The sequence below is a fragment of the Corythoichthys intestinalis genome, chromosome 18, assembly GCF_030265065.1.
Source record: "Corythoichthys intestinalis isolate RoL2023-P3 chromosome 18, ASM3026506v1, whole genome shotgun sequence".
Classification (NCBI taxonomy): domain Eukaryota; kingdom Metazoa; phylum Chordata; class Actinopteri; order Syngnathiformes; family Syngnathidae; genus Corythoichthys; species Corythoichthys intestinalis.
Window position 1 is genome coordinate 6,223,802 of NC_080412.1, and position 27,255 is coordinate 6,251,056.

Sequence of the window (27,255 nt, forward strand, 5' to 3'; positions counted from 1 at the left end):
GCATCATCACCTTGTCAAGAGTCAAGAATCTGCATTGGACAAGGTGTCATGAGTCAAGAATCGGCAATGCTTTTTATCTGAGTTTGTTCTACATGATAGAGTGTCTGAGTGAGTGCTCGTCCGAAACAGGTGATTCCATACTTTTTGTTAAGGGTTGTATTATTGTTCCGCTTGACTACTTATGTTACATGTATAAAACTATGTAAATTAGCTTACTTTAACTAGGAGCTACTTCGAAGTATTAGTATAATACCTATTGATTATAATTTGATGTATATGAGCCACAAGATTAGAGATCCTTATTCGTGAAAATGATTCTAAAACACAGCCTCACGAGATGCTCTCAATGTTGTTGATTTTAGTCAAGGGCTTAGGTTTGGTCTAAACATTGGTAGGGATGACATACCATAACAGCATGACCTGCATGTACACTTTTTCTCGGGATGGGACCAAACAGTTTGGGTGAACCGGTGTCAGGGCTACATTTCTCCTGAATATAAACCTAATTAATTGATATGCTAAATCACAGGTGCTCATTATGTCGATCAAGATTGCAACGCTAGTGTGATTAGCTCACACCCCCCCTTCCCCCATTTTTTTTTTTTTTTTATAAATGTACATAGTCATTTATGATTATGTTGAGTGTATGTTGTGTTGTGTGATTAACATTTGACGTTATGCAGCACCACTACTTCTAGAGAAGTCTACTGCTTTAAGATGGCGCCTGTTAACTAGCGCGGAAAGTCTGTCATTTCGCATCTACAGTAGTTCTTGGTAGATGATCTAACATGGCCGTCGTCTGTCATTTCACATCTAGTTCTAGATATATGTGATATCCACCATAGCCGTATGTTGCCATATGTTTGTGGCAACTAGCAACTGGGCGCTGTTTGTAGCGGCTGACGGCCGCAGTCAGGTATTATTGTTGGGTTTTTTTTATCTAGCGGCATGAGTTGAACATGATATTTACTCTCGGTACATTCCTCATTGCGTCCTGAAGACCGCGCTGACTGTGTTTTATTTCCGCTTTACCTGGTATAGTTCAATAATCGGAATTCGGATGTTTGTGAATCGTTCAATCGCGAATAATCTAAGAATCGGAAATTTCGCACGCCTCTAAGCACCACTCTCTCTCAGCAGCTTCTTGCTCACATTTTTCTAGTTCTATAGTTTCCAGCAGCTCACTACATTTGTCACAGTTTAATTAACGTCAACTGTAGAAAACACAAACAGAGGGACACTTCTCTCTAAGCAGCTTCCTACTTGAGTTTTGCAGGTTAGCAAGTTCACACAGTTTAATATTATGCTAACTCTGATGCAGGTCGGACTTTCAGTAGCAAAATTAGTGGTGTGTTCCCCACCTCTACAACATTGGCGTCTTTTTAAATCACTTACAGTGGCTGCTGCTGGCCGAAAAAAAAACGTATCCCTCCTCTTCGAAGGGGGTGGAGGAGGCGGCAATGTTTTTTGACATGTATTTCTGTTGGGGTTGTGTGAGTGTGTGTGTCGGGGATGGGTCAAGTCATCAGCCAATGAAACGTGCGTTTGAAGAGGGAAAAATGGACCGGCACATTCAGCAAGTGAAATGGGGTAAATGTAAGTTTGAAATAGTTCACTTAATAATGGTACTGTCAATTTTATCCTTACAACATATGGGAAGACAATCTAAATGACCTATATAACTAAACTTATTATACAGTATCATGCATATGAGGTTCAGAGGTTGCGCTAGACTTTTTCGTTGTCTGTCATTTTGACTGACAGGGTCATAAAAATCCGGTCATAATCTATTTTTACCCGTCACTTAAATTTTTAAAATGATGATAATGGCATTGTGGTGACCCTTTGCTTGGCATAATTCACCTTCCGTACTTGTGTGTCCATTTGGCCGAGTGTGGTACCGGCTACAACAGTCACGTGAAAGAGACACTTAAGAGCCGCGCGCGGTCCCCTTACTATCCACTCGCTCTCGCTATATGATTGGCCGAAGAGTCGAAATGCTCTCCCGTGAAATGCCTGTTTAAAAATGTTCCCGTTGTTACTTCTTGCGTTCGCTTATAAGTGCCCATTTAAAAAGGAAAAGCGATGGATGATACTACACACAGAGCGTATTATTAACAAATGTTAAAGTTGTATAATCATATAGCGAGAATAAGGAACGTCACTGTCAAGCGCAGGCCCCCACGAGTGGATAGTGAGGAGTCTAGGATAGTGCGCCTACAGCTAACAAGACTCATAACATTGCATACCGCTTCAACAAATTCAATAGTATTTAGTTTTCATTCATTTTAAATTAATATTCTTTCCGAACAAGCTTAACAGAGAACCCACACCGTGCCATCACACATCAAGCAGATGAATATGTAACTTTTTCTCCGCAGTGACAAAAACAGCTGATTGTGGCCCCAGTAGTTAGTTAGCCTACCATATGTAGCATATGGAACATTGAAATTAACAGTTCACCTGCTGTGGCCTGAACGTAGTCGCACACTTTCCTCCTGGTGCGCATGGACTTGAATTGCGTGCCCGCTTGTGCAGTCCCTGTTTTTTCACCTCTTTTATCAACACCATCGTCGTTTTGGGGCTTTTTGAAGAAACTTCGGACACTCAGTTGCCTTGACATTTTTCAGAGTAAGGCCAACGACGTCATGCATCAAGAGAGACAATAGCTAATTAATATGCCTACTCGCCACCCTGTGGTCTGGGGTGTGAATTGCAACCGGTCAAAATGACGGATGGACGACGGAAAATATTCGGTTAACGCGACCCCTGATGAGGTTACTTAAAATTTGGTAGGGACAATATGAGCACTCTGAAAAGTTGCTAGTGTTATGTCCCTACCGTCCATATGCAAACCTATGCCCTTGATTTTAATGTAGGTAGCGAAGCGTTACGCAAAGTACGTAACAGCTAAGTCAGCTCCATTAGAGGTACGTAATTATATGACTTTGATTTTAATCATGTACTAATAGTACAACTTTAATCTAATTTTCCTTTTTTTTTTTTTCTTTCTTTGGCCCTAATACACCATCCTATATCTGAGATACATTGCCTTGCAAAAGTATTCGGCCCCCTTGAATCTTGCAACCTTTCGCACCATTTCAGGCTTCAAACATAAAGATATGAAATTTAATTTTTTTGTCAAGAATCAACAACAAGTGGGACACAATCGTGAAGTGGAACAACATTTATTGGATAATTAAAACTTTTTTAACAAATAAAAAACTGAAAAGTGGGGCGTGCAATATTATTCGGCCCCTTTACTTTCAGTGCAGCAAACTCACTCCAGAAGTTCAGTGAGGATCTCTGAATGATCCAATGTTGTCCTAAATGACCAATGATGATAAATAGAATCCACCTGTGTGTAATCAAGTCTCCGTATAAATGCACCTGCTCTGTGATAGTCTCAGGGTTCTGTTTAAAGTGCAGAGAGCATTATGAAAACCAAGGAACACACCAAGCAGGTCCGAGATAGTGTTGTGGAGAAGTTTAAAGCCGGATTTGGATACAAAAAGATTTCCCAAGCTTTAAACATCTCAAGGAGCACTGTGCAAGCCATCATATTGAAATGGAAGGAGCATCAGACCACTGCAAATCTACCAAGACCCAGCCGTCCTTCCAAACTTTCTTCTCAAACAAGGAGAAAACTGTTCAGAGATGCAGCCAAGAGGCCCATAATCACTCTGGATGAACTGCAGAGATCTACAGCTGAGGTGGGAGAGTCTGTCCATAGGACAACAATCAGTCGTACACTGCACAAATCTGGCCTTTATGGAAGAGTGGCAAGAAGAAAGCCATTTCTCAAAGATATCCATAAAAAGTCTCGTTTAAAGTTTGCCACAAGCCACCTGGAAGACACACCAAACATGTGGTAGAAGGTGCTCTGGTCAGATGAAACCAAAATTGAACTTTTTGGCCACAATGCAAAACGATATGTTTGGCGTAAAAGCAACACAGCTCATCACCCTGAACACACCATCCCCACTGTCAAACATGGTGGTGGCAGCATCATGGTTTGGGCCTGCTTTTCTTCAGCAGGGACAGGGAAGATGGTTAAAATTGACGGGAAGATGGATGCAGCCAAATACAGGAACATTCTGGAAGAAAACCTGTTGGTATCTGCACAAGACCTGAGACTGGGACGGAGATTTATCTTCCAACAGGACAATGATCCAAAACATAAAGCCAAATCTACAATGGAATGGTTCAAAAATAAACGTATCCAGGTGTTAGAATGGCCAAGTCAAAGTCCAGACCTGAATCCAATCGAGAATCTGTGGAAAGAGCTGAAGACTGCTGTTCACAAACACTCTCCATCCAACCTCACTGAGCTCGAGCTGTTTTGCAAGGAAGAATGGGCAAGAATGTCAGTCTCTCGATGTGCAAAACTGATAGAAACATACCCCAAGCGACTTGCAGCTGTAATTGGGGCAAAAGGTGGCGCTACAAAATATTAACGCAAGGGGGCCGAATAATATTGCACGCCCCACTTTTCAGTTTTTTATTTGTTAAAAAAGTTTAAATTATCCAATAAATTTTGTTCCACTTCACGATTGTGTCCCACTTGTTGTTGATTCTTGACAAAAAATTAAAATCTTATATCTTTATGTTTGAAGCCTGAATGTGGCAAAAGGTTGCAAGGTTCAAGGGGGCTGAATACTTTTGCAAGGCACTGTATGACCTAATGTTTTTGTTTGTGTGTGTGTGTGTGTGTGTGTGGTAGCTGAGAAAAATGGATAAACATGACTTACACTCAAAACACAATCCAATGCTTCTTGAAGCATACTTGGAGAAAAAATAAATACCACAGAAAGCTTGGGAAAGCCATAATCCTCCTGAGACCCAAGTTTTTTTTTTTTTTTTAAATTTTTTTCGCAATGAATTTTTTCAGGGGTGGCCAAGTCTGGTCTTTGAGAGCCTCAATCCATCCAGTTTTCCATTTCTCCCTCCTTCAACATACACGAATCAAATAATCAGGATGATGTTTAGACTTCTGCAGAAATTGTGTTAGAGGAGGGAAACACGGAAAACAGGCTGGACTGAGGCTCTCAAGGGGCAAACTAGGCCACCACTGCAGATTTTTCAATTTCCTCAAATGAGTACGCAGGGTCTCAGGAGGTTAAATTGTGTCAAATGATTTGTGTATATATGCTTAATTTTGTGTGTCCAAAGCCTTTTCACATTGTCCTCATGAGACCTAGTAATGACTAAATGGTGGGGTCTCCTTCAACTCTTGGTACCCACGGAGGTTTGGCTCTGCGAAGAAACAAAGAGGTAGTTAGGACTGGGAATGACTACAAATCTCTTCTCACTCACCAGTGGCTTTCCCTTGTGGACAAATGATGTTATTCAGTTTGGAATTTTGGAATACAATGAGCAGAAAAATACAGCCTTACAATTTGTGCAGAACAACGATCCTTCATAAATTCAATTGTTTGATGTGTGCATGTTTTTTTAGAACACAGATTGCTTGACAAGGTCAGAGGTGGGTAGAGTAGCCAAAAGTTTTATTCAAGTATGTGAGTAGCGCTACTTCAAAATAATATTACTCATGTAAAAGTAGACATAAAAAAAATGTACTCATGTTCGAGTCGAATATTATTTGGTCAAAATAATACTCAAGTAATAGGACATATTGGGACAAAATAAATACACAAAAATCATCAAATTCCGACTAGAAAAATCTACAGGAATGAAACATCACATGTCCAAAGAAGCTCCGTCAAGCTGGACCCCCGTCAGATGCAAATTTAACTAAAAATTATGTCATCGTTTGTGCTACGTTTGTGCTATTGTTTTCAAAATATTTACAATTTGTTTATAGGTCAGTCTGATGTTAACCAGCCCCACATTTTGATTAAAAATGGTGTCAGTCGTTTATGCTTCGTTTGTGCTGCTATTGTTTTTGAGATATTAATTTTGAGTGATGACATCACGCTGTCATCCAGTTTTTTGCAAAATGGACCCGAAATGGTGCCAATCGTTTATGCTATGTTTGTGCCCTCCATCGCAGCTGACGGAGCGTACCAACTCTCTCGATTACAGAGGGGTGTCCCAACATCTCGCGCAAACATAGCAAAAATGAATGGCACCTTTTCAGGTCCATTTTGCTGTAAATGGAGGGCTGCGAGTCACATCATCACTAAAAATGAATATTCCAAGCCCTGGTATTACCAGATCATGACGGGCTGCCGGATCGCAACGAACTGCTACTACTTATGCTTGAACCGACGCCATTTTCTTCTCAACGGTTGATGGGAGATATATACGTACGTACGTCTTAGATTAAAGGATTTTTTTTAAAAAATCTTTTTGGGGGTGATAATTTTTAGGCTCAAACCATCCAATGATTATGCCGTCGATAGAAGTAAATAAAATGCCTTCATATGTTGAAGCTGTTTTAATGTACATGTGTAAAACATAAACTCAAACTATACTCACATATGCAAATATAACACTCTGAAGCCTTCGTTCATTTTTACAATACCACTGTTTCTTACATATAACTTATCAGAGACTAACTAAAAAGGCTAGTAAAGCTATAGCTACCTGAAAAACCTTTTAAGTCTGTAGCGTTTAAATAAAGTTTTTGGTTTCTTTTTAATAGCGTAATTGGTCTCTGAAGGGTTTCATTGTGGTGAAGGGAGAGGAAGCCAGGTATTTAAGGAAAGCACTTTTTAAATTCTTGTAAGACATTAAGTTGATGTATAGCTCGTAAGGGTGGATGAATGGGTGCTGCACATTTTGTACATTAGGTGGCGGTATGCACCTGAAAATTGATTACAAGAAGAATAATTTTAACGCGCATGTGCAGTACGGCTAACCAGTTGCAACCGGGTATTCACGTGATTGCGCTAGGTCACATCCCCCGTTAGCTTTATGCTTATAAATGCGAGCGATTCGCACATATAAATTAATTATTCTTCGACTGGTCTGGCATGTGGGTTGAATATGAATGTTTTTATATGTCTGAATTTAACATATAAATCACAGGACTTTGCGCACGCATGAAAATCTTCTTTTGATTAATGGCGGATTGCAAGCAACTTTCATGTGCATACCGCCATCTAGTGTAAAGAATATGCAGCGCCCAAGCCTTTACCCTTATATACATACTTATACCTAATTTATGTCCTCCAAGAATTTAAACAGTGCCATTTAAAAAGTCTTAGCCTTCCTCATCTTAAATAAACCATAAAAATTATATTTACTGTTTAATCTATCATGTACATATGGATATCTCCTGTCATAACCTCGAGAGAAAATAGCGTCAGTTCGTGCATGCGCCGTAGCAATCTGTCGTGATCTGGAAACCCGTCACGATTGGGTAGTGACACACCCCAAGGGGGCCATTTGTTTTTGCTACGTTTGCGCGCTAGTTATTGGGACACCCCTCTGTTATTGACAGAGTTGGTATGCTACGTCAGCAGCGGGAGTTGGATATAGAAAGGCTGCGAATGACAACATCACTCAAAATTAATATTGATATCTCAATATCAGAGGTGGGTAGAGTAGCCAAAACATTTACTTAAGTACGAGTAGCGTTACTTAAAAATAATTTTACTCAAGTAAAAGTAGTCATCCAAAAATGTATTCAAGGACAAGTAAAAAAGTATTTGGTGAAAAGAATACTCAGGTATTGAGTAACATTGTGACTAACTGCTTATATTTTTGTTGCATTTTTTTTTTTTTTTTTTTTAAACAAAGGTATTTTTTTTCTGCGCACAAACTTATTTGGACTATTGTTATAATGATACTGTACAATGACCCATTACATAACCACATTAAGTCAAAGAAATTAAAAAAAAAATCATTGAATTCCGACCAGAGGAAAAAAAAAAAAAATGAATGAATAAATGACGCACCATTTATTCATCTAAAGAGCATGACTGCCCTCTGGTGGAGAAAATAGTTCTGAGTTTGAATAGTGAAGAGTTCCTTCATAATTGCTATTTTGAAATTAAAAGGATCATATCTCCAGTTTTCCGCGGTCAATCGGTGCCAAATGAAAACTGGGAGAGAGATTAAAATCCGCGCTTTCGAGTCATGTTGACGGCACTGCTCTATGTCAAATACCTAATTTTGTATGGTGCTTTAAAGACACCATATGATTGAACAAGTTGGCGTGAAGATAGAGCGGCAAGCTTTTCATTATTGGTATAATGGAGCCAGGTTATTATTGTTGCAACGTCTTATTGGTGAAATCGGTAGAGCTACCCCGGAAATACACCGGGCACGTCTCTACTCTTAGCATTTCTTTCAAAACAAATAAGTCAAATATGTAGAATAAAGAGGAAAAATGTAAGGACTTATGTGTAGCCCAAAGTAGCGGAGTAAGAGTAGCGTTTTTTTCTTTACAAATCTACTCAAGTAAAAAGTATAGCTCAGTAAAACTACTTAGAAGTACATTCTTCTCAAAAAATTTACTCAAGTATATGTAACGGAGTACATGTAACACGTTACTAACCACCTCTGTTCAATATCTATAAAACTATAGCAGCACAAGTGAATTTTTTTTCAGCACAAATGAACACAAACATAACATAAACGAATGGCACCATTTCGGGTGCATTCTGCAATAAATGGGGAGCTGCGTGACATCATCAATCGAAATCTCAATATCTCAAATACGATAGCCGCACAAAGGAAACGTTTTACAGCACAAACAAGCACAAATATGGCACAAACGATCGACATAATTTTTATATGAATTTGCATCTGATGGGGGTCCAACTTCACGGAGGTGTCCAAAGAGCATTAGTGCCCTCTAGTGGATAAAACACTTTCCTTCCATTAAATTAAAATGATCATCTCCGGTTCTCCGTGGTCGAGTTACAAATGAAAACTGGGAAAGGTGTTGAAATCTGTGCTTTCAAGTAATGTTGAAGGCGGTGCTCTATGTGAAACAGTCACGTGATTGCGCAGGCCGACGTGATCAAAGGACTTCTGACTGGAGGCTTGTGTACGGTCATGTGACTGTATTGTTACGTCTAATTGGTATAAAAGAGTCATGTGAATATTGTTGCAACGTCCCATTGGTGGAACTGGTAGGGCGACTGTGGGCATCTCTGGCAAAAATAAAGTCAAATCTAAAATGTACAATAAAGAGGAAAAATGTAACAAGTCTAGTGTAGCCTAAATTAGCTGAGAAAGAATAACGTTTCTTCTTCACAAATGTTAAAAGTATGGCAGAGTATAAGTACTCTTAGAAGTAAGATTTTCTCAAAAAGTAACTTAAGCAAATGTAATGGAGTAAATGCAACGCGTTACTACCCACCTCTGGTCAAGGTCACTTAAAGAATTTCTGTGCATCCCAAATGATGTAGGTTAAAATAGCCACTAGTAGAATGCATTTGAGGGTGAAGATCAGTGTTACGGTACCAAAACTCATATTCTCCTCCACCATTGGCCTCTGTTCATTGCAGTTTACAACTCTTCCCTGTGCCGCTCCAAGTATAGTCATGAGATCCACAAGGTTGAACTTCCCTTCCTCTTTAGCTTCCAGGACCTCCTCTGTAAACTCCATTGCGGCCTCCTCCTGTTCTTCAATCTCCTCTTGGCTTAGCATCGCGTTCAGTCCTTGTCCTGCTGTAGTGTTACCCACCATCGGTGGTGCCAGAGAGCACAAAGCCCTAACTTTCCCATATGACTTTAAGTGTGCAACATTGACCCGCAGGAAGAGAAGGAGCACATTGAGATCATTCAGAGGGCATCCTGGCCTACGTTGGTTCAGGACATCCAGCGCGGGAAGGACCTCGTATACAGAGATGAAGGTGGTGTCCCAAACAAAGAGCCTAATGATACTGAAGAGGACAATTGGCGCCAACAGAACATAGATGGCACCGTTAGCCACACTTATCACCTGAAAGACCAATTGGCCGATCATTTTACATTGAACAAGCTCAGGAATCCAGTTCTGATCCCGTAGCATGCCGCTACGGACAAAACAGCTGAATTCATCCTGCAGGAAGGCTGACAGGTGGAAGTAGGCAAGATAAAGACAGGCGGCCGTCATGAAGGTCAACAGGAGGAAGCCGCGCAGGAATAGCATGCTCACGAGGAAGTAGGAGTTTTGCTTGCACTGCATATATCTCTCCAGTAGAGGGTACTCAAAGTATCTCTTCCTCTTTGCTCTGCAGAGGAACAAAAATAGAAGAATATGAGCACTATCTTTCGCACTCATGTTCATACAGCTGCACATCATTCCTAGTGGAAAACAAGCAATGTCTATATTTAACTTGTAGAAACTGCTCGCCACACTAACCACAGCGTTATTTTCTGAAACCGTACCATATGACGGCAGATAAATTTGGAATGAACAGATGACACTGTTGTTTTTACTGTTTCCATTTACGTAGTTGGTTAATTAAGTGATTCATTTCTTGACCCCTAATTCTTTCGAGACAAATGATCAAAATGCTAAACATAATTAATGGCCAAAGTTCTTAATGAGGTAAGCCAGCGGTTTTGGCATATGGCATTTTCTTTTTTTTTTGGCATATGGCAAAATGACCGTCAATAGCATTGACTTACATGGGTGCCAGTTAAAGTTTATGGTAAAAAATCACAACCACACGTTTTGCTGCCATTGAAAATGAATGGGAAATTTGGACGCGCATAGTTGTCAATGGCATGGGCGTGCATGGCCTGAAAAAAAATGCCTAAAAAAAAAAAAAAAGAAAAACCCAATGCCAAAAGCCATTTATCTATATGCAAAAAAACTGTCATATGCCATAAGCCTTTTTGCCTTATACCAAAAAATTGCCATATGCCAAAAGCCATTTTGCCATATACCAAAAGACAAAGAAAAACCGCCATACAACAAAAGCCATTTTGCCTTATGCTGAAAAAATGCCATATGCTAAAAAATACCATATGCCAAAAGCCATTTTGCCATATGCCCAAAAACTGCCATATGCTAAAAAACACCATATGCCAATAGCCATTTTGCCAACATTACATTTCCGCAGAGTGAAACAGTGCCTATCAGAGTTTCTAGTGAGGTAGCCATGTGTATTTCTACAGAAAAACAGCTTTTGTTAAAACAGACAGTGTTTGAGTCGGAATAATAGTCCTTATAAAGTTAGTTAATGTATACAAACATCTGTTTTTCCACCAACAGCCAAGAGAGCTGCTTATGCATTTTTGCTACACTAGCCACTCGTGCAGCTTTGTTTTGCACCAACTGTCCTTTTTTTTTTTTCACATTTGTTAAAGAAGCGTTTGACTAAACGACTGAACTATTATCCAAATGCGACAGAAATAAACTCTGAACCACACGTGAGATTATATGTGTAGGTAAGATTTTTTAACATCTTGACCCATTTAAGTCCCTATTCATTTGGGGAAATTCCCGGGTCACTTCCTGTTCAAGTAACCTAAAATCAAAGGAAGTGATCGGTAAATTCCCCCAAATGGGAAATGACATAGAAATGCCCCAAAATCAACAGGAAGTGAACGAAAGTTTACAAGCAGTCCCCGGGTTGCGACGTACTCGATTTACGCGATTTCGACTTTACGATGTCGGAGTCTCGTCCTCCATTTTGTCTCCAGTTGTTTTTGTTTTTTTTAGTCGCAAAAAGATGTGTTCTGTCTTCACTAAAAGTTAAGTTGTGCAGGTTAACAGATATCAAATAATTGTGCTTTTTGAAGCTTTTTACTTCACCTTTGACAATTTGTAAAGCTGTAACACACATATGTACAGTTATGTTCAAAACAACACAAATGTTAACAAAAAAAACACACAAGTTGGTGTTCAAACATGCAGGTGGTCTGATAAAGATGTAAATTTAGTAGATCAAATTGGCCTAGTTTGCCTAACAAAAGTTCACTAGCTTAAATGCTAAGAATGCTAATGTATTTACAATTCTCATAGCAAATCACTCACACGTAACTCCACAAACTGTAGCTGTAAACTCACCAGTATTTACAAATGCATACAGAAACATATATTAGCTGAAACAACTTACAGCCTTATGTGGGCCAAACCAGAGCGCAGCTGTCCTTTATCCATGTCGGACAAAAGTCTGCTCCTCAATCGTAAGGCAACAGTCCAGACAGACCCAACGCTGGCACCAGAGGGCATTGTATCCTCCATCATTAAACAAAATACAATATTTTTGGACTTTTTGAATATTTATTTTGGGGGTACTTGAACGGTTCATTCCGACTAACGCGGAAATTTGATTCATGTTGCCAGCGTAGGAACGAACTCGTGCGTAAACCGGGGACTACTTATAGTGTATTTTGTAGAATGATTTTTTGACCCGTGTATCGATAATTGTTGTACCGCCGTCTCGTGAGATAATCGTTATCGTGATCCTCTGACCGCAAATTGTATCGTATCGTGAGGTACCCACCCCTACTTCTGCCGACATTTCACAAAACATTTATGTAACTGATCATTTTTTATGACTTATATCAGAGGTGGGCAAACTATTCCACACCTAACCCCCTTAAACCTAACTTTAGTGGGTGCAGGTTTTTGTTCTAAACCATCAAGAGGACATCTTTTCAACAGTCCTGTGTTTTACAAGTGCAATCAGTTGATAGCAGTCAGATACTTGTAGTTTCAGCTGAAACCTCATTGGTTAAACTGTTTCTGCTGGATCGGTTGGAGCAAAGACCAGGTCTGGTCTTCCCACCCCCGACCTTTACTAATCATAAACGCATCAAAAAGCAAGTAAAGTGAACGCTCCTTGCCACGGGGGCCACTCCTGTCTCCTGGCTATCAGAACTTTCCTCCTACTTTCCTCTAATTTTAACATTCTGTCAGCTTCTAGATAACATTTTTTAACTTGCTGTGAACGGATTTGTAATATTTCTGTATTTTCCACAGATTCTCCTGCTCCTATGATTCTCACTTTTCGTTAACAGTTTGGGTGTACTTTATTTCTGCAGCAATGCTATGCCCTGATGCACAAAATGATGTGCTTGAAGACATGGTTGAATGATAACTTGACTGGCCTGCACTGAGCTCTGACCTCAGTCTCATTAAACAACTTTAGAATGAACTCGAGCAGCAACTGGACCATTCCCATATGGATGAATAGAATAAATCTTGCAGGCACACTCAATAATCTTAGAGAAACTCTTCCAACAAGACTAGCCACAGCTGTTCTCGCTGCAGAGGGGAGACAGAGTCCTATTTTCTTTCGTTTTTGTTTTCTATATTTACAAGTTAATAAAGTGAACTGAGGTAGGGATTTCTTACCTCTGCAGCTCTGCCTGAAATGTCAATGGGTTGTTGGTATTCTGGCGCATGTCCAGTATGCTCTGAGCCAATCGAATGGAGCGGTTGTATGACTTGTCGAGTTCATCAATAATGAAGAGCAAATCTGAGCCCAGTGAAGGCACAACAAGCTGGCGCCAGATGAGAGCCGGCAGATACATTAAAACTGCCATAGCCAGGAGAGAATAAGGGAACATCTAGAAAAGAATGATACAGAACATGTTAGATGACAAAAAATGGTGGGCAACCATAGCATGGACAATACAATTTCTTGATTGTGTGTTAGCAAACCTATTAGTGCTGAAACAGTTAATCGATTAACTCGAGTACCGTAGTTTTCGCACCATAAGGTGCACCTGACTATAAGCCGCCGCTGTCCTCACTGTATTATGAGATATTTACACCTAAAGATATCAACCGGTAACACTTTTTTTTGACAGGAGCATCATAAGACTGTCATAAGACCAAATGAACCACCATGAAGCTTTGAACCAATTGGCTGCAAAGCTTCATTGCTTCAAAAAGCTTCGATTTTGGTCATCTCTGTCCTCTTGGGGGATACAGTCAACCTCTGCTGCCAACACTGTTGACGTCCAACATGCCTCCTAGCATGCATTGCAGCGCTACAGATGTAAATAACAAAAACAAAAAAAAATTCATGTTGACTTGATTGATTCATGACTCATGAACAGTGTCTTTGCTGAAGCCATCTCCACCCTGAACAGCCATATGTTACACCACATCACCCAATGTCCAATATTCATTTACATGCAATATACTATGTGCAATGCTTACTAAGTGCAATATTTAATGCCTCACTGTCAACTTCTGCAACTTAACTTCTAATCACACATATTCTATGTGCAATACTTATTTACATGCAATATTAATCTGCAATATTCAATGTCTTCACTGTCAACTGCTGCTACTTCAATTATTTGCACTGCCTGAACATAGGACTACGTCAAACATATTTTATATTTATTTAGATTTTATACTTTATTCTTTCAAGCCACTTTCGAGATTTTTTTTTTTACTTGTCTTTCACTGTCAAGGGAGATGCTCCACAATTTCATTGTGCAACCGTACACTGACAGTAAAGGGCTATTCTATTCTATTCTATTCTATTCTATTCTATTCTATTCTATTCTATTCTATTCTATTCTATTCTATTCTATTACTCTTTTAGTTGTTTCATTAATTGCTAGCTATGGAATTTGGTAACACTTTATTTGACAGTGGGGCCATGAGACTGTCATAAACCCATCACAATTATGACATGACACTGTCATGAGCAATAATGAATGCTTATGACAAACTGTTATCTCCCTTTTGAATGGATGTACATATCCGAGCTGGACAAAAAATGGAGTGAGTGACATAATTAGCGTCTTATAATCCAAAAATGACAGTAATTCCATTAGTAATGTAATTCGAGTGGCGTTGTAATGGTTTGTTTTGAAGTATTTGCATTTAGTTTTATTAATTTCGGTGGATACACTGTCCTCTGGTGGCAACAGTAAATATGACATAAGTTGTTTAACATGGCTGAATCCAGGTGCTCCCTGTTTAGACCAACATAAGGTAAGTTTTTGTTTGAGCAAATATGTTTTTTATGCATTTATAAATGAGTTTAAAGGTATTTTTAGCCGTTTTCTGTGCGGTGGGAATATTTGTTTGAAGGATTTGTTAAGAGCATTGTTTAAAAGGTACCATTTTATAGCATTTAAGCTAGCGGACTTTTGCTATGCAAGTTATCCAATTGATCTTTTGCTGTACTTAGATCTTCAGTTTTTTTATGTTTTGTTTTGTTTTGTTTTTGTACCATTTGTGGCTAAGCTCAGGTATTTTAATTTATTGTTAAATTAAAGTGCAATCCTGCATTGTTTGAAAAAACACTGTGGAATTTTAGTTTGTATTTGCATTTATTGCTCTTTTGAAAGTCTTTGCGAGCCTTTGTTTCACATGCAGTTGATAGATTAATTGACTACTAAAATAATTGTTAGCTGCAGCCCTAAAATCTATTCAAATATTATTTGTTCATTAAAGGTGAAAAGATCTTCCTGTCCTACCCACCGCCTTTTAATAATACGCAGACTGAGACATACGCACACACACAGGGGTGGGTAGTTTATTCTGTTACATTTACCAGAGTAACGTTTTGGGAAAATTGTACTCCTTAGAGTAGTTTTACCACACAATACTTTTTAACCTTATCTTGAGTAGATTTGTGAAGGAGAAACCATACTCTTACTCAGCTACTTTGGGCTACACTAGCGTAGTTACATTTTCCCCTCTTCCTTCTACATATTGACTTTATTTTTGCCAGCGATGCCGACAGTAGCACTATCAGTTTCACCTCTATCTCTTTTCGCACCCTCAGTCCATCGCATATTTTTTAATTAAAATAAATAAATAAAATAAATACATAATTTTATAGAGATGTCGCGATCTGTTCACATAAAGCCTCTCACTCTCCCTCCTGCTGCTTTTCTTACTCACCAGGGAAGCTGCAGTTTTTTGTTAAAATTAACGATGAGTGACAGGCGTACAACCTTTGATCTTGCCAGAGAAGCTTGGGAACGCTGCGCTTCAAAGCAGCCGACTTGGTTAGCTTGTTAAACAAGTGGCAAATCATTGCGTGAGTGGATTTAGGTGGACTCACTTAGTGAAGCATTTAATAAAGACAAGCTTTTTGCTACATTATTCTTGTTTACAAGTAATTTGGTTGGACGGTAACATTTTTAAAACTTATCTAAAGTGCTTAAGAACAATTTATTAAAATTTACTTAAACATTTTTTTCAATTTATACTTTAGGAAAAAAAGGTGAAAAATATGACTGAACGTATCTCTTTCCAATGCTAAATCTGAGAAAATACACTGAACACATTAAAAAAAAAGTTTTTTAAGTTTTTAAATGTAAATGAGCTCCGGCTCTACTTCGCTGATTTCGATTATTGCAGGGGAGGGGGGTGGTCCCCACAAACCGCGAAAAACGAGGGATCACTGTAATACAGTTACATGACCACACACTAGCTTGCAGTCACAAGTCCTATGATCATGTCGGGCTGTTAAATCACATGATGTCTTTAAAGCACCATTTAAATTGAACTATTTGACATAGAGCGATGTCGTCAATATTTCTCAAAATCACGGATTTCAGTGTCTCTCACAGTTTTTAATTGGTACGGATAAACCACGGAACACTAGAAATGTGATCGTTTGATTTATTATAGGATGAAATGTTTTTGTTTTGTTTTTGTTTTTTCCACTAGAGGGCACTCATGCGCTTTGGATAGGTGATGTTTCATTTCTGTAGAATTTTCTGGCCAGAATTCGAGGATTTCTTTTTTGGCCTAATATAGGCATGTAATATGTTATAGCACAGCAGTGACGTGCGGTCAGGGGAGGCAGGTGAGGTAGAGCCTCACCTGTCATCATGACAAAAAAATAATTATAGCATCATATTTATATGAATATTTGTCCATTGCTCTTTATGTATGTTAGGTCCTCTTCCCCTTCCTACTGAGACATGCCCACCTCCAGCAGGTGTGCATGTTTTTTAGTTGATTACAGGTCAGACGAGTGGAGCGGCCACACCTGAGGGCAATGAACATCAGCCAGCTTTAAAAGCCAAGCAGACGCTCCACCTCGTCGCCCGATCAACTCGTCTGTTACACACGTTAGTTGTATCTCGCATTTCCTACATTATATCTCTGCTCACTGGCTCACGACTACCTTGCTTTCGTCTCAGGTCCTGTTTTCTGCGCGCCCCTCGTCGGATTCCACGCCTGCCTCCCTTCCGAGCCTCCTCGTCAGCTCAACTACCCTGAGCCAAGCAAGACTTCCGCCCGCCACGCTCTTTCTGGTGCTCGCTAATAAAATACTTCTTGCCAAAACCTGTTTGTCTGCATTGGGATCCCCTCCTGCTCACGCACACCCTAACAATGTATGACTCATTTCAAACATTTTTTATAGTCAAAATCGCTGAATTTGCCTATTTCCTGTTCAAATAAAGAAATGAAACGAGAGGTGCGGTAGCAACGAGTAAAGCCTCACCTCTGATTGCGCAATCCATAACAAACTGGGTTGAAACATGGAACTGGAGGGTGCTGGTTGCCGTACATCTGCATGTCGCCGTTATAATGTTTCCAGATACGTTTATTTGACCAGATTTTCCACATTCTGGCTAATGTCTTTATCCCTTAAAGTTTAATGTTTGTTAGCGACATATTTAGTTTTGCTGGTGGAACATAAAACCGCAGTGAAAAGGCACATGCTGCGGCAGATAGTACTCTGCCGCACTGCAAGGGGGCGTACGTGAAACTGGACTTTCCGTTAAATGTGGACGCGGTTAACACAACACCGGAGCTAGAAGGTTTGCTTCAAACTACGGCACAGAAGATAACTCGCGCTTTTCAAACGGACTGGTACACCCGAAAAGACTGGCTATGTGGCTGTCCTTCGAAAAATCGCCTTTGCTGCTTTCCCTGCCTTTTCTTCTCAACTTGTGCCAATGTCTGGACTAACACGAGATATTGTGACATTAAAAAACTACGACGAAGCCTCAGCAAACATGAGAGCTCGACCACTCACATTCAAAGCCTGATTGCTTTAAAAACTTTTGGAAGCTCAAGGATCGATTTGGCTTTGACGAACAGCGGAAGCTCAACGGTAGCATCCTCAATTCTAAGGTAAAGAAAAGAGTTTGAAAGACCTCATTAATGCAACCTGCATCCTAGCTAAACAGGAGTTAACATTTCGTGGTAACGATGAGCGTGTAAGCTCTTCTAAACGTGGCATATATGTAGAACGATTACATGGTTGTGCTGAGAAAGATGAAAGGTTAGCTAGACTTTTGGACACACACACTGTGTTTTCTGGCTTGTCAAATAGAACACAGAACGATCTAATTGAAGCAATCCTCTCCATTGAGGCGGAGATATATATATATATTTTTTTTAAGTAAAGGAAAATAAGGAGGACTTTTACAAAAAGGGCGTAGGTTTGCATAGGGACGGTAGGGACATAACACTACCAAGTTTTCAGGATGCTAAAATTGTCCCCACCAACTTTTAAGCAACCTTACCTTTTTTGCATGATATAATGTTCAGTTATATAGAGAATTTAGGTCTTTCAATAGTTCCATATGTTGTAAGGATAGAATTGACCCTACCATTATTAAGTGAATTATTTTCATTAATTTTATGTTTGCTAATAAAAACCAGATATTCAGGAAGTTTTCAAAATGTTTCTTTAGTATTTTTTGAAAACAAAGATTTGAATCGAACAGTGTATCATCTGAACCAATGTGGTAAAAGTTATTATCAGAAGATAAGGATTTATTTTGCATTGATCATTTTGCCTATTAATTAATTAAGTTCATATACATGAGAAATGTGGCCCTTTGCCCCCTGCATCCAATCTGTTTGGTCTAATTAATGTCCCGTCCCCAGCAAAAAGTGTACCTACATGCAGGTTATGCTGTTATATCGTCCCTACGAATGTTGATACCAAACCTATGCCCTTCCAAAGTAATGCCGGTTTTTGTGGTGAAGGACAGGCGCAAGAGCACAAACAGTTTTCATTTCAATCTTAATTAAAAAAAAAAAAAAAAAAAAGCGCTTAGACCAAGAAAAATACAATATAATATTTAAAAACTAAATTTTGGCCTTCAATAAAATATTCTTTGTTTTTCTTTTCACACTTTTTGTTTAGCAATCTGTAATAAATTGATTAAAGTATCAGAATTAAAAGTTTTTAAAAAACTGAATATTTCACTAAAGGTCAGAATTGAATTCTGTGGCATTGTACACCACTCTTTACTCTCATTTATGTTGCATGAATTATAGAATTGCGACAACCAACACATTGAGGGTGTGGGGCAAATGCATGTTATTTTCTTACTTTTACGTATCGATAATATGTACCGTGTGTGCGTGTTTTGTGAAGAATGCTGATGAGATATGAAATAACCAGTAGCCAATTGAATAAGCTACCGTTTTTGGTTTATATATTTGGAAATCTGACACTAAAGGAGTCAGTGCCTCACCAAGCATGAACCTCACCGCACGTCACTGTAGCACAGTATAATTAAAGTAGTTCATATAGAAGATGTTGTGCTGACAAAAAATATATACCATTGTTTTCACCTATTTTTTTTTTTACTTGTACGTGCATTTTTTGATGACTACTTTTACTTTAAGTTGAGTTCATATTATTTTTAAGTAACATTACTCTTACTTGAGCAAACTTTTTTTTCTATCCACCCATGTTTACAATAGAAGGGCAGCCTCAGGATATTCAAGGACTGATATGATAAAAGTAGGTCGATAAATATCCTTGAAACAATTAATAATGAATAAAGGATCCTCAAATCAATCATGAGTTCACCTTGTATATTAATTTGTGGTTCACTTCTTATTGTTCCTTTAGAAACTGGTATTTTTTTTCTCAGTAGAACAACTGCTTCCTTGATGTGATATTTAAAAAAGGTTTTCATGTTCCGTAAAAATGTAATAGTGCCTTTGTTCTCCTAAGTGTAAACATCTGCAAATTCCATGATCAAATCAGATTAATTTCTCTCACTTTGTGTACCCAAAGGGAGCGCTCCTCAAAGTTTCCATTGCTATCAAACTCGTGATGCATGAGGGAGTCCCAGCAGTATGTATCCACATAGCTGGCCTGCTTCATTGTGAAATTGCTCGGAGGGAAACAGCTGATTTGTGGACCTGCAGAAAGAACAGCATGATCAGTAACATGTTCTGTTAATATAGTGAATTTGAGACTCACTTTGATTTTATGTCAATGCATTGCCTTCAAGCAAACCTGAACTCGGAAAGGTAATAAATTAGGCAATGCAAAGCAAATTTGTAAAGCACAATTTAACACGAGGTAATTCAAAGTGTTTTATATCACATGAAAATCAGCAAGACGCAATTAATAGAAATAAAACCACAAAAGAATACATAATAGTCATATCAAATCATATGCAGGACCAAATGGGTAAGAATGAAATGTATAAGTACCATATTTTTTGGACTATAAGTCGCACCTGAGTATAAGTCGCACCAGCCATAAAATGCCCAACGAAGAGGAAAAAAACATATATAAGTCGCACTGGAGTATAAGTTGCATTTTTGGGGGAAATGTACTTGATAAAATCCAACACATAGAACAGATACGTCATCTTGAAAGGCAATAAAAAATAAAAGTGCAATAGATAACAACATGCTGAATAAGTGTACAGTATGATAATGTTACATAATGCATTAACAACCAAATGTGAATGTGGTCAGTATGTTAACGTAACATAGCTATTAAGAGTTATTCTGATAACTATAGCTTAAAGAACATGCTATCAAGTTTACCAAACCATCGGTGTCACTCCAAAACACCAAAATAACGTGAAATGATATAATAATGTGTTAATAATTTCACACATAAGTCGATCCTGTGTATAAGTCGCACCCCCAGCCAAACTATGAAAAAACCTGTGACTTATAGTCCGAAAAATATGGTACACCTTTAAATAAATACTTAAATGAGTCAATTTTCAATAAAATACCAGCTCATTTAATAGGTATACATATATAATAATTTCACTATACTGTAATTTCTGCACTGTAAGTCGTATAAGGCACACCTTCAGTAAAAGGCCTATTTGAACCGTTTTCATATATAGGGTGCACTGCATTATTAGGCACAATAGTAGTAGTAGTAGTAGTCAGTATGTTAATCTTACTTGAGTTAGTAACTCAGTTACCTCATAGTAGGAGTTACTGACGAGTTGGTCTGACGTTACTTTTGTGTAACACAAAAGTGAGTACACCCATCTTTTCATGGGACAACACTGACAAAATGACACTTTGACACAATGAAAAGTAGTCTGTGTGCAGCTTATATAATAGAGTTCATTTATTTTCCCCTCAAAATAACTCATCAATAGCCATTAATATCTAAACCCCTGGCAACAAAAGTGAGTACACCCCATATAAACTACGCACATCCCTAAATGTCCCAATTGAGTACTGCTTGTCATAATCTCTAAAATGTCATGTGACTTGTTACAGGAGTGCTGTCAGCATTGCTGCAGAGATTGAAGAGTTGGGGGGTCAGCCTGTTAGTCCTCAAACCATACGCAGTACTCTACATCAAATTGGTGTGCATGGATGTCACCCCAGGAAGAAGCCTCTTCTGAAGACGGTACTCAAGAAAGCCCGCAAACAGTTTGCTGAAGACATGTCAACAACACACAGAATTACTGGAACCTTGTCCTGTGGTCTGATGAGATAAAGATTCATTTGTTTGGTTCCGAAACTCCGATGGTCTCAAATATGTGTGGCGGCGACCAGGTGAGGAGTACAAAGATAAGTGTGTCATGCTTACAGTTAAGCATGGTGGTGGAAATAACCCCCCCACCTCTTTAATCTCTGCAGCAATGCTGACAGCACTCCTGTAAAGAGTCACATGACATTTTGGAGGGAAAATGACAAGCAGTACTCAATTTGGACATTTAGAGATGTACGTAGTTCGTATGCGGTGTACTCACTTTTGTTGGCAGGGGTTTAGATATTAATGGCTATATTTTGAGTTATTTTGAGGGGAAAATAAATGAACTCTACTATATAAGCTGCACACAGACTACTTTTTATTGTGTCAAAGTGTCATTTTGTCAGTGTTGTTCCATGAAAAGATATACTTAAACATCTGCAGAAATGCGAGGGGTGTACTCACTTTTGTGATTCACTGTATTATACGTCATATTAATAAGATTAATAAGATTAATATGACGTAAACGTAAAAAAACAAGATAGTGTGAGGTACGGTGTGTTAAATGCCGTTATATTCAATGACTATTCGGGCTTAAAAAAAGACTGGAGACAGACTGGCGGGGCGAGACTCCAGCGTCGTAAAGTTGAAATCACATGGTATGGTATGTTGTAACCCGGGGACTACATGTATTTAGATTACTCGCTACCGAAAAAAAAAACAATGTTATCAATAACACTGGTGTTAGTAGTAGCAGCAGTAGTAGTGGTTGCTACACTACATGGAGCTGTGCTAGGTACTAGCAGTAGGGGTTGCGTTATGCACCTTGTTCCCCCTAATTTTCCATGTGTCTGAGCAGACACACAAGCTGCCTGAGCACACTGTGGACCACGGTGAGCAACATCAGATGTGTACACTGTGGCCACACACCAGTATCACGCCTGTTTAAAACCTTGGATCATAGCAAGTTACAAAGCTTGTTAAAAGAATAAAATGACAGCAGCAATTTTCATTTGTTTCCTTTTAATATAATTGATTTGACCCACTTAAAATGAAAAAGATGTGTACTATGTTATATGTGAGAGTCCTGCTTTAAACATAGGAAGAGTCCTGCTTTGGCCTGGGTAAAGTCTAGTTGTAGCATGGGTGAGTTAAATAAAACATAATGACCAACCATAATGGGAGGACAGGATATCAAACTCCCACACTGAAACTGTTCAGACAATAAGGACACTCAAGATTCCTATTCTCTGTGTCTAAGCAACTACAGTGCAAAAAAAAAAAAAAAAAAAAAAACACCTTATAATAAGTTCCATTCTCTTGTTTTCAGTGCAAATCTACTAGAAATAGGTGAAACAATCTGCCAGTGCTTCAAGTAAATTTGACTCACTTAGATTTCTTGAAATAAAAAAAAATAGCTGGCTGAAAATAACTATACCAGACTTATTTTGGGCAAAAAGCTTGTCAGAAATGTTTTTTATTCAAGAATAGATATTGTTCAAAATATTATTTGAAAGCCATTTTTTTCTTGATTTAGGTGAAAAATGACCAACTTTAGATGTATGGACTTAATAAAAACAAATATTAATATTTAGTTAAAGTAAATGGAATAATCTGACGCATTAATCTGTAAACCAGTTTTAACACTCAAAACAAGATGGAGAAAAGTATTTGACTAGGTTGAAGAAAAATCATCTGATTAAGGTGTTATACAGTTGCAGTGTATACAGGACAGGGTAAAAAAGGGGAGAAATAAAAACTGGTAACACTTTACAGTAAGGGTCCCTTAATTAACATTAGTTAATGCATTTTTAGACAATAACTAACGATTAAGTAACATTACAATAATTAATATAATTTCTTATCTAACATTTATTAATATATTAATTAACATGAGTTAAAGCATTAGTTAATGCATAACCAGACAGTAACTAATGGTTTGGTCAAATTAAAAAAATATATAGGTCTATATAGGGTTTGGGTTGAGGGTTTGTTAACTTAAGCATTTATAATTTCTCAGTTAAGGGACACATGTGCTACACTTTACAATACGGGTCCAAAAACCATTCAGTAATGGTTTATAAAGGTTAGGAAGTACGTTCAAGTAAAATAATACCATACTTAAGGTTAGGTTACTAGCACCCAAGGACTCAAAGAGCAATGTTTCTCATTTTAAAATAACAATCACTTACTAGTACCAGTATGCATTAATAACTATTTATTAATGCACTAATGTATATGTGAATTAATGTTAAGTAAGAACCCAAGGACTCACAGAGCAATGTTTCTCATTTTAAAATAACAATCACTTACTAGTACCAGTATGCATTAATAACTATTTATTCATGCACTAATGTATATGTGAATTAATGTTAAGTAATGTATTACATATATTATATATTATAACTAGGGCTGTCAAACGATTAAAATTTTTAATCGAGTTAATTACAGCTTAAAAATTAATTGTAATTAATCACACTTAATCGCAATTCAAACCATCTATAAAATATGCCATATTTTTCTGTAAATTATTGTTGGAATGGAAAGATAAGACACAAGATGAATATATACATTCAACATCCGGTACATAAGGACTATTTGTTTATTATAACAATAAATCAACAAGATGGCATTAACATTATTAACATTCTGTTAAAGCGATCCATGGATAGAAAGACTTGTAGTTCTTAAAAGAAAAATGTTAGTACAAGTTAGAGAAATTTTATATTAAAACCCCTCTTAATGTTTTCGTTTTAATAAAATTTGTAAAATTTTCAATCAAAAAATAAACTAGTAGCCCGCCATTGTTAATGTCAATAATTACTTACACAATGCTCATGGATGCTGAAGCCTATAAAATCAGTCGCACCCAAGCGCCAGCAGAGGGCGGCAAAACTCCATAAAACACAACAAGTGAGCGTTTCACTGTGTACTGTCATTTAAATCTCTCTGAGCGGGGCATCTGCGTTAATTGCGTCAAATATATTAACGTTAATTTAAAAAATTAATTAACGCCCATTAACGCGATAATTTTGACAGCCCTAATTATAACCTAACCTTAAGTATGGTATTATTTCACGTGAACGTACCTCATAAGTATAACTTAACCTTAATTAATTATAAATGCTTAAGTATCCCCCCCCCCCCCCTTAACCTTTATCAACAATCACTGAATGTTTTTTGGACCCTTATTGTAAAGTGTAGCCCATGTTTCCCTTAACTAAGAAATTATAAATGCTTAAATTAACTAACCCTCACCCTATATAGGCCCACATATATTTTTAATTTTATCAAACTATTACTTACTGTCTAGTTATGCATTAACTAATGTTAAACAATATCTTACTAAATGTTAAATAGGGGATCATATGAATTATTGTAGTGTTACTTAAACATTAGTTATTGTCTTAAAATGCATTAACTAATGCATTAACTTCATGCATTAACTCATGTTAATATATTAATAAATGTTGGAAAAGGGATTAAATGACTTATTGTAATTTTACTTAAACATTAGTTATTGTCTGAAAATGCATGAACTAATGTTAATTAAGGGACCCTTATTGTAAAGGGTTACCAAAAAACTGACAAAAAAATTCACTTAGTTATTCTATTTGCACATAGTCTGACAGCCATTCTATCTTAAAAGAATGAATTTGGCATGATAAGTGTAATATTGCTGACCGTTCTTTTCACCATGATAAGGGTGATGATGAATGGGGCCATTTGCATCTCTTAACTCCACTGCACTGTTGTTAGCTGGCTAACTTGCACAGTGTGTATGAGCACAAATGCACATCACTGTCAATGCTATAATTGGCGTCGCAGCATAAGTGTAGTGAATTGTACTGTATCTTGGCTAGATACTTGTTGTTCATTGAGTTACGTTGAAAAATGGTCCAGAAAACAATTTTGTTAGTCTAATTAACTAGATTATATCAGTTCTAAAATTAGATATCAATTAATACTGTAGCGCTTGCAAAGATTGGCAACGGAATGTTGCTTCGGTAAATCAGCACAGAAGTCTACCTCACTTTTCACCACCAATGAGAGCATCACATTGGCGTATCGAACACACCGACACGAATGTCGCGTTGCAGTTTCGAACGCACCAATAGGAGTGTTGCGCTGACACATGACTGTGGCGCTGACAGTGACACTACAATACGTTTCTGTTGAATTTTATTTTGTGCACTGCATAGATTGTCTTGTGCGCTGAGTATGTGCAAGCAGTGCACGACTGCGCACGTGTGCATCTTAGAGGGAATGTTGGTTACGCACTGTTGTGCTAAAAGGAATGCCATGGCATGATTAACCAATATTGATCCATACATAAGGTGCATCAGACTATAAGGCTTATGAGAAAATTGAAGGCTTTTAGGTGCACCTTTAAGTGCGTAAAATATGGTGGACATGTAATGCAGCACTTCATGATTTTTGATTTTATTTTATCTATCAAACTCACCTATCAAAGTCAGTGGTCTAAGGGGCTGTTTACATGGTAATGCAGCTACACCAAGGCACAACGATTGTGTAATCCTCGCCTTTACACGGTGACGGCGAAAACGTAAGGTGAAGACGAGAACTTTTGATTTCGGCAACCAAAGGGGAAGAATTTGAGTGCAGAGCTTGCTCCTCAACCATATGAATGGAACGCTTTTGCTCCGATGACGTCAGCCCTCGCACACGTCACTTTGGGCATGCGTAGTCGCTGCTAGTAAATATTAAAACAGCAAACATGGCGGCACATTTTTTTAATAATATTTTTCAATTTTAACATATTTTATGTTCACGTTTTTGTGCCTTTTGAAGCAAAAGCAAAAAATGCATTTTTGTTAACAAAGGTATCGAACACACGATGTGCTGACAATTTTCTTTCTTTGTTAACACATGGAGCTAACAGCACGAACAGAACTTGTGGCTCTCGGCAGGCTGTGCCTCTCTATCTCACTCCTGCATCACGTGACCAAAAAAACAGCAACATGTATGCAGGTCAGGATGCCTCGGAAAACATTATATCACAATATTACACATAGTTACGGACATTAGAGTACAAAATAAAATAATAATATGCAAAAATTCATTTACAGAACATATCCCAAAAATTGCATGTTGTTTATAAAATTTAACGTCATTTGAAAGAGTCGGAGATTTGTTCATGCACTGAAAAGCTGGACCAACAAATCACGCCCCTAACATAAAAAGAAAAAAAAAAAAGAAAACTTTTGAAATTTGCGGCATCTGGGGAGCAAGCAGCCAGGATCAAACGGCATTTAAACATGCCAAAAAGACAGTTGCATTTACTGTCTTTTTTTCCAAAAAGAAGGAAGATGGTTAAAAACGAGTCAGAAAAGCACATAGAAAAGAAAGAAAGAAAAAAAGTCCCACAGCATGGCAAGTGGGCATTTGCGTGCTGTTTTCGGCACCATTTTCGGCTTATGTTCCGGAACCTGTGCCCATCTCATCATCCCTGCACTGTCATGTACTTTGCGTTCCGGCACCTTATAATTTACAAATTAAGCACTGGTTGCACCTGTATCTTTACTTCAGCCACCACTGGACTGATACTCAGGAATATAAAAAGATGGGTATCACTATTAGCGTGCACAAGTATTATTAAAAATTGTGCTGAAATTACAACCATACTGAATGAGGACAGAGCATCATTTGCCTCTAATAAGCAAGACTAGCTGACATCCCGAGATTTAATTAGAGAGAGTGCGTTCCCACTACGCAGATGTGGAGTAAACAT

The 27,255-nt window shown here is 38.1% G+C and overlaps 1 protein-coding gene across 1 annotated transcript in view; it reads right to left on the bottom strand.

Annotated features, from left to right (window-relative positions):
* Positions 1 to 4,889: 4,889 nt before the first annotated feature.
* Positions 4,890 to 27,255, bottom strand: part of LOC130906243 (uncharacterized) — a 203,486-nt gene continuing 181,120 nt past the window's right edge. The window contains exons 15-18 of the mRNA XM_057820348.1: positions 19,821 to 19,963; positions 13,214 to 13,428; positions 9,382 to 10,133; positions 4,890 to 5,256 (exon numbers count right to left, since the gene is read on the bottom strand). Coding sequence (XP_057676331.1) covers positions 5,198 to 5,256; positions 9,382 to 10,133; positions 13,214 to 13,428; positions 19,821 to 19,963 — 1,169 coding nt within the window. The 3' untranslated portion in view covers positions 4,890 to 5,197. The remainder of the gene's footprint in view (positions 5,257 to 9,381; positions 10,134 to 13,213; positions 13,429 to 19,820; positions 19,964 to 27,255) is intronic.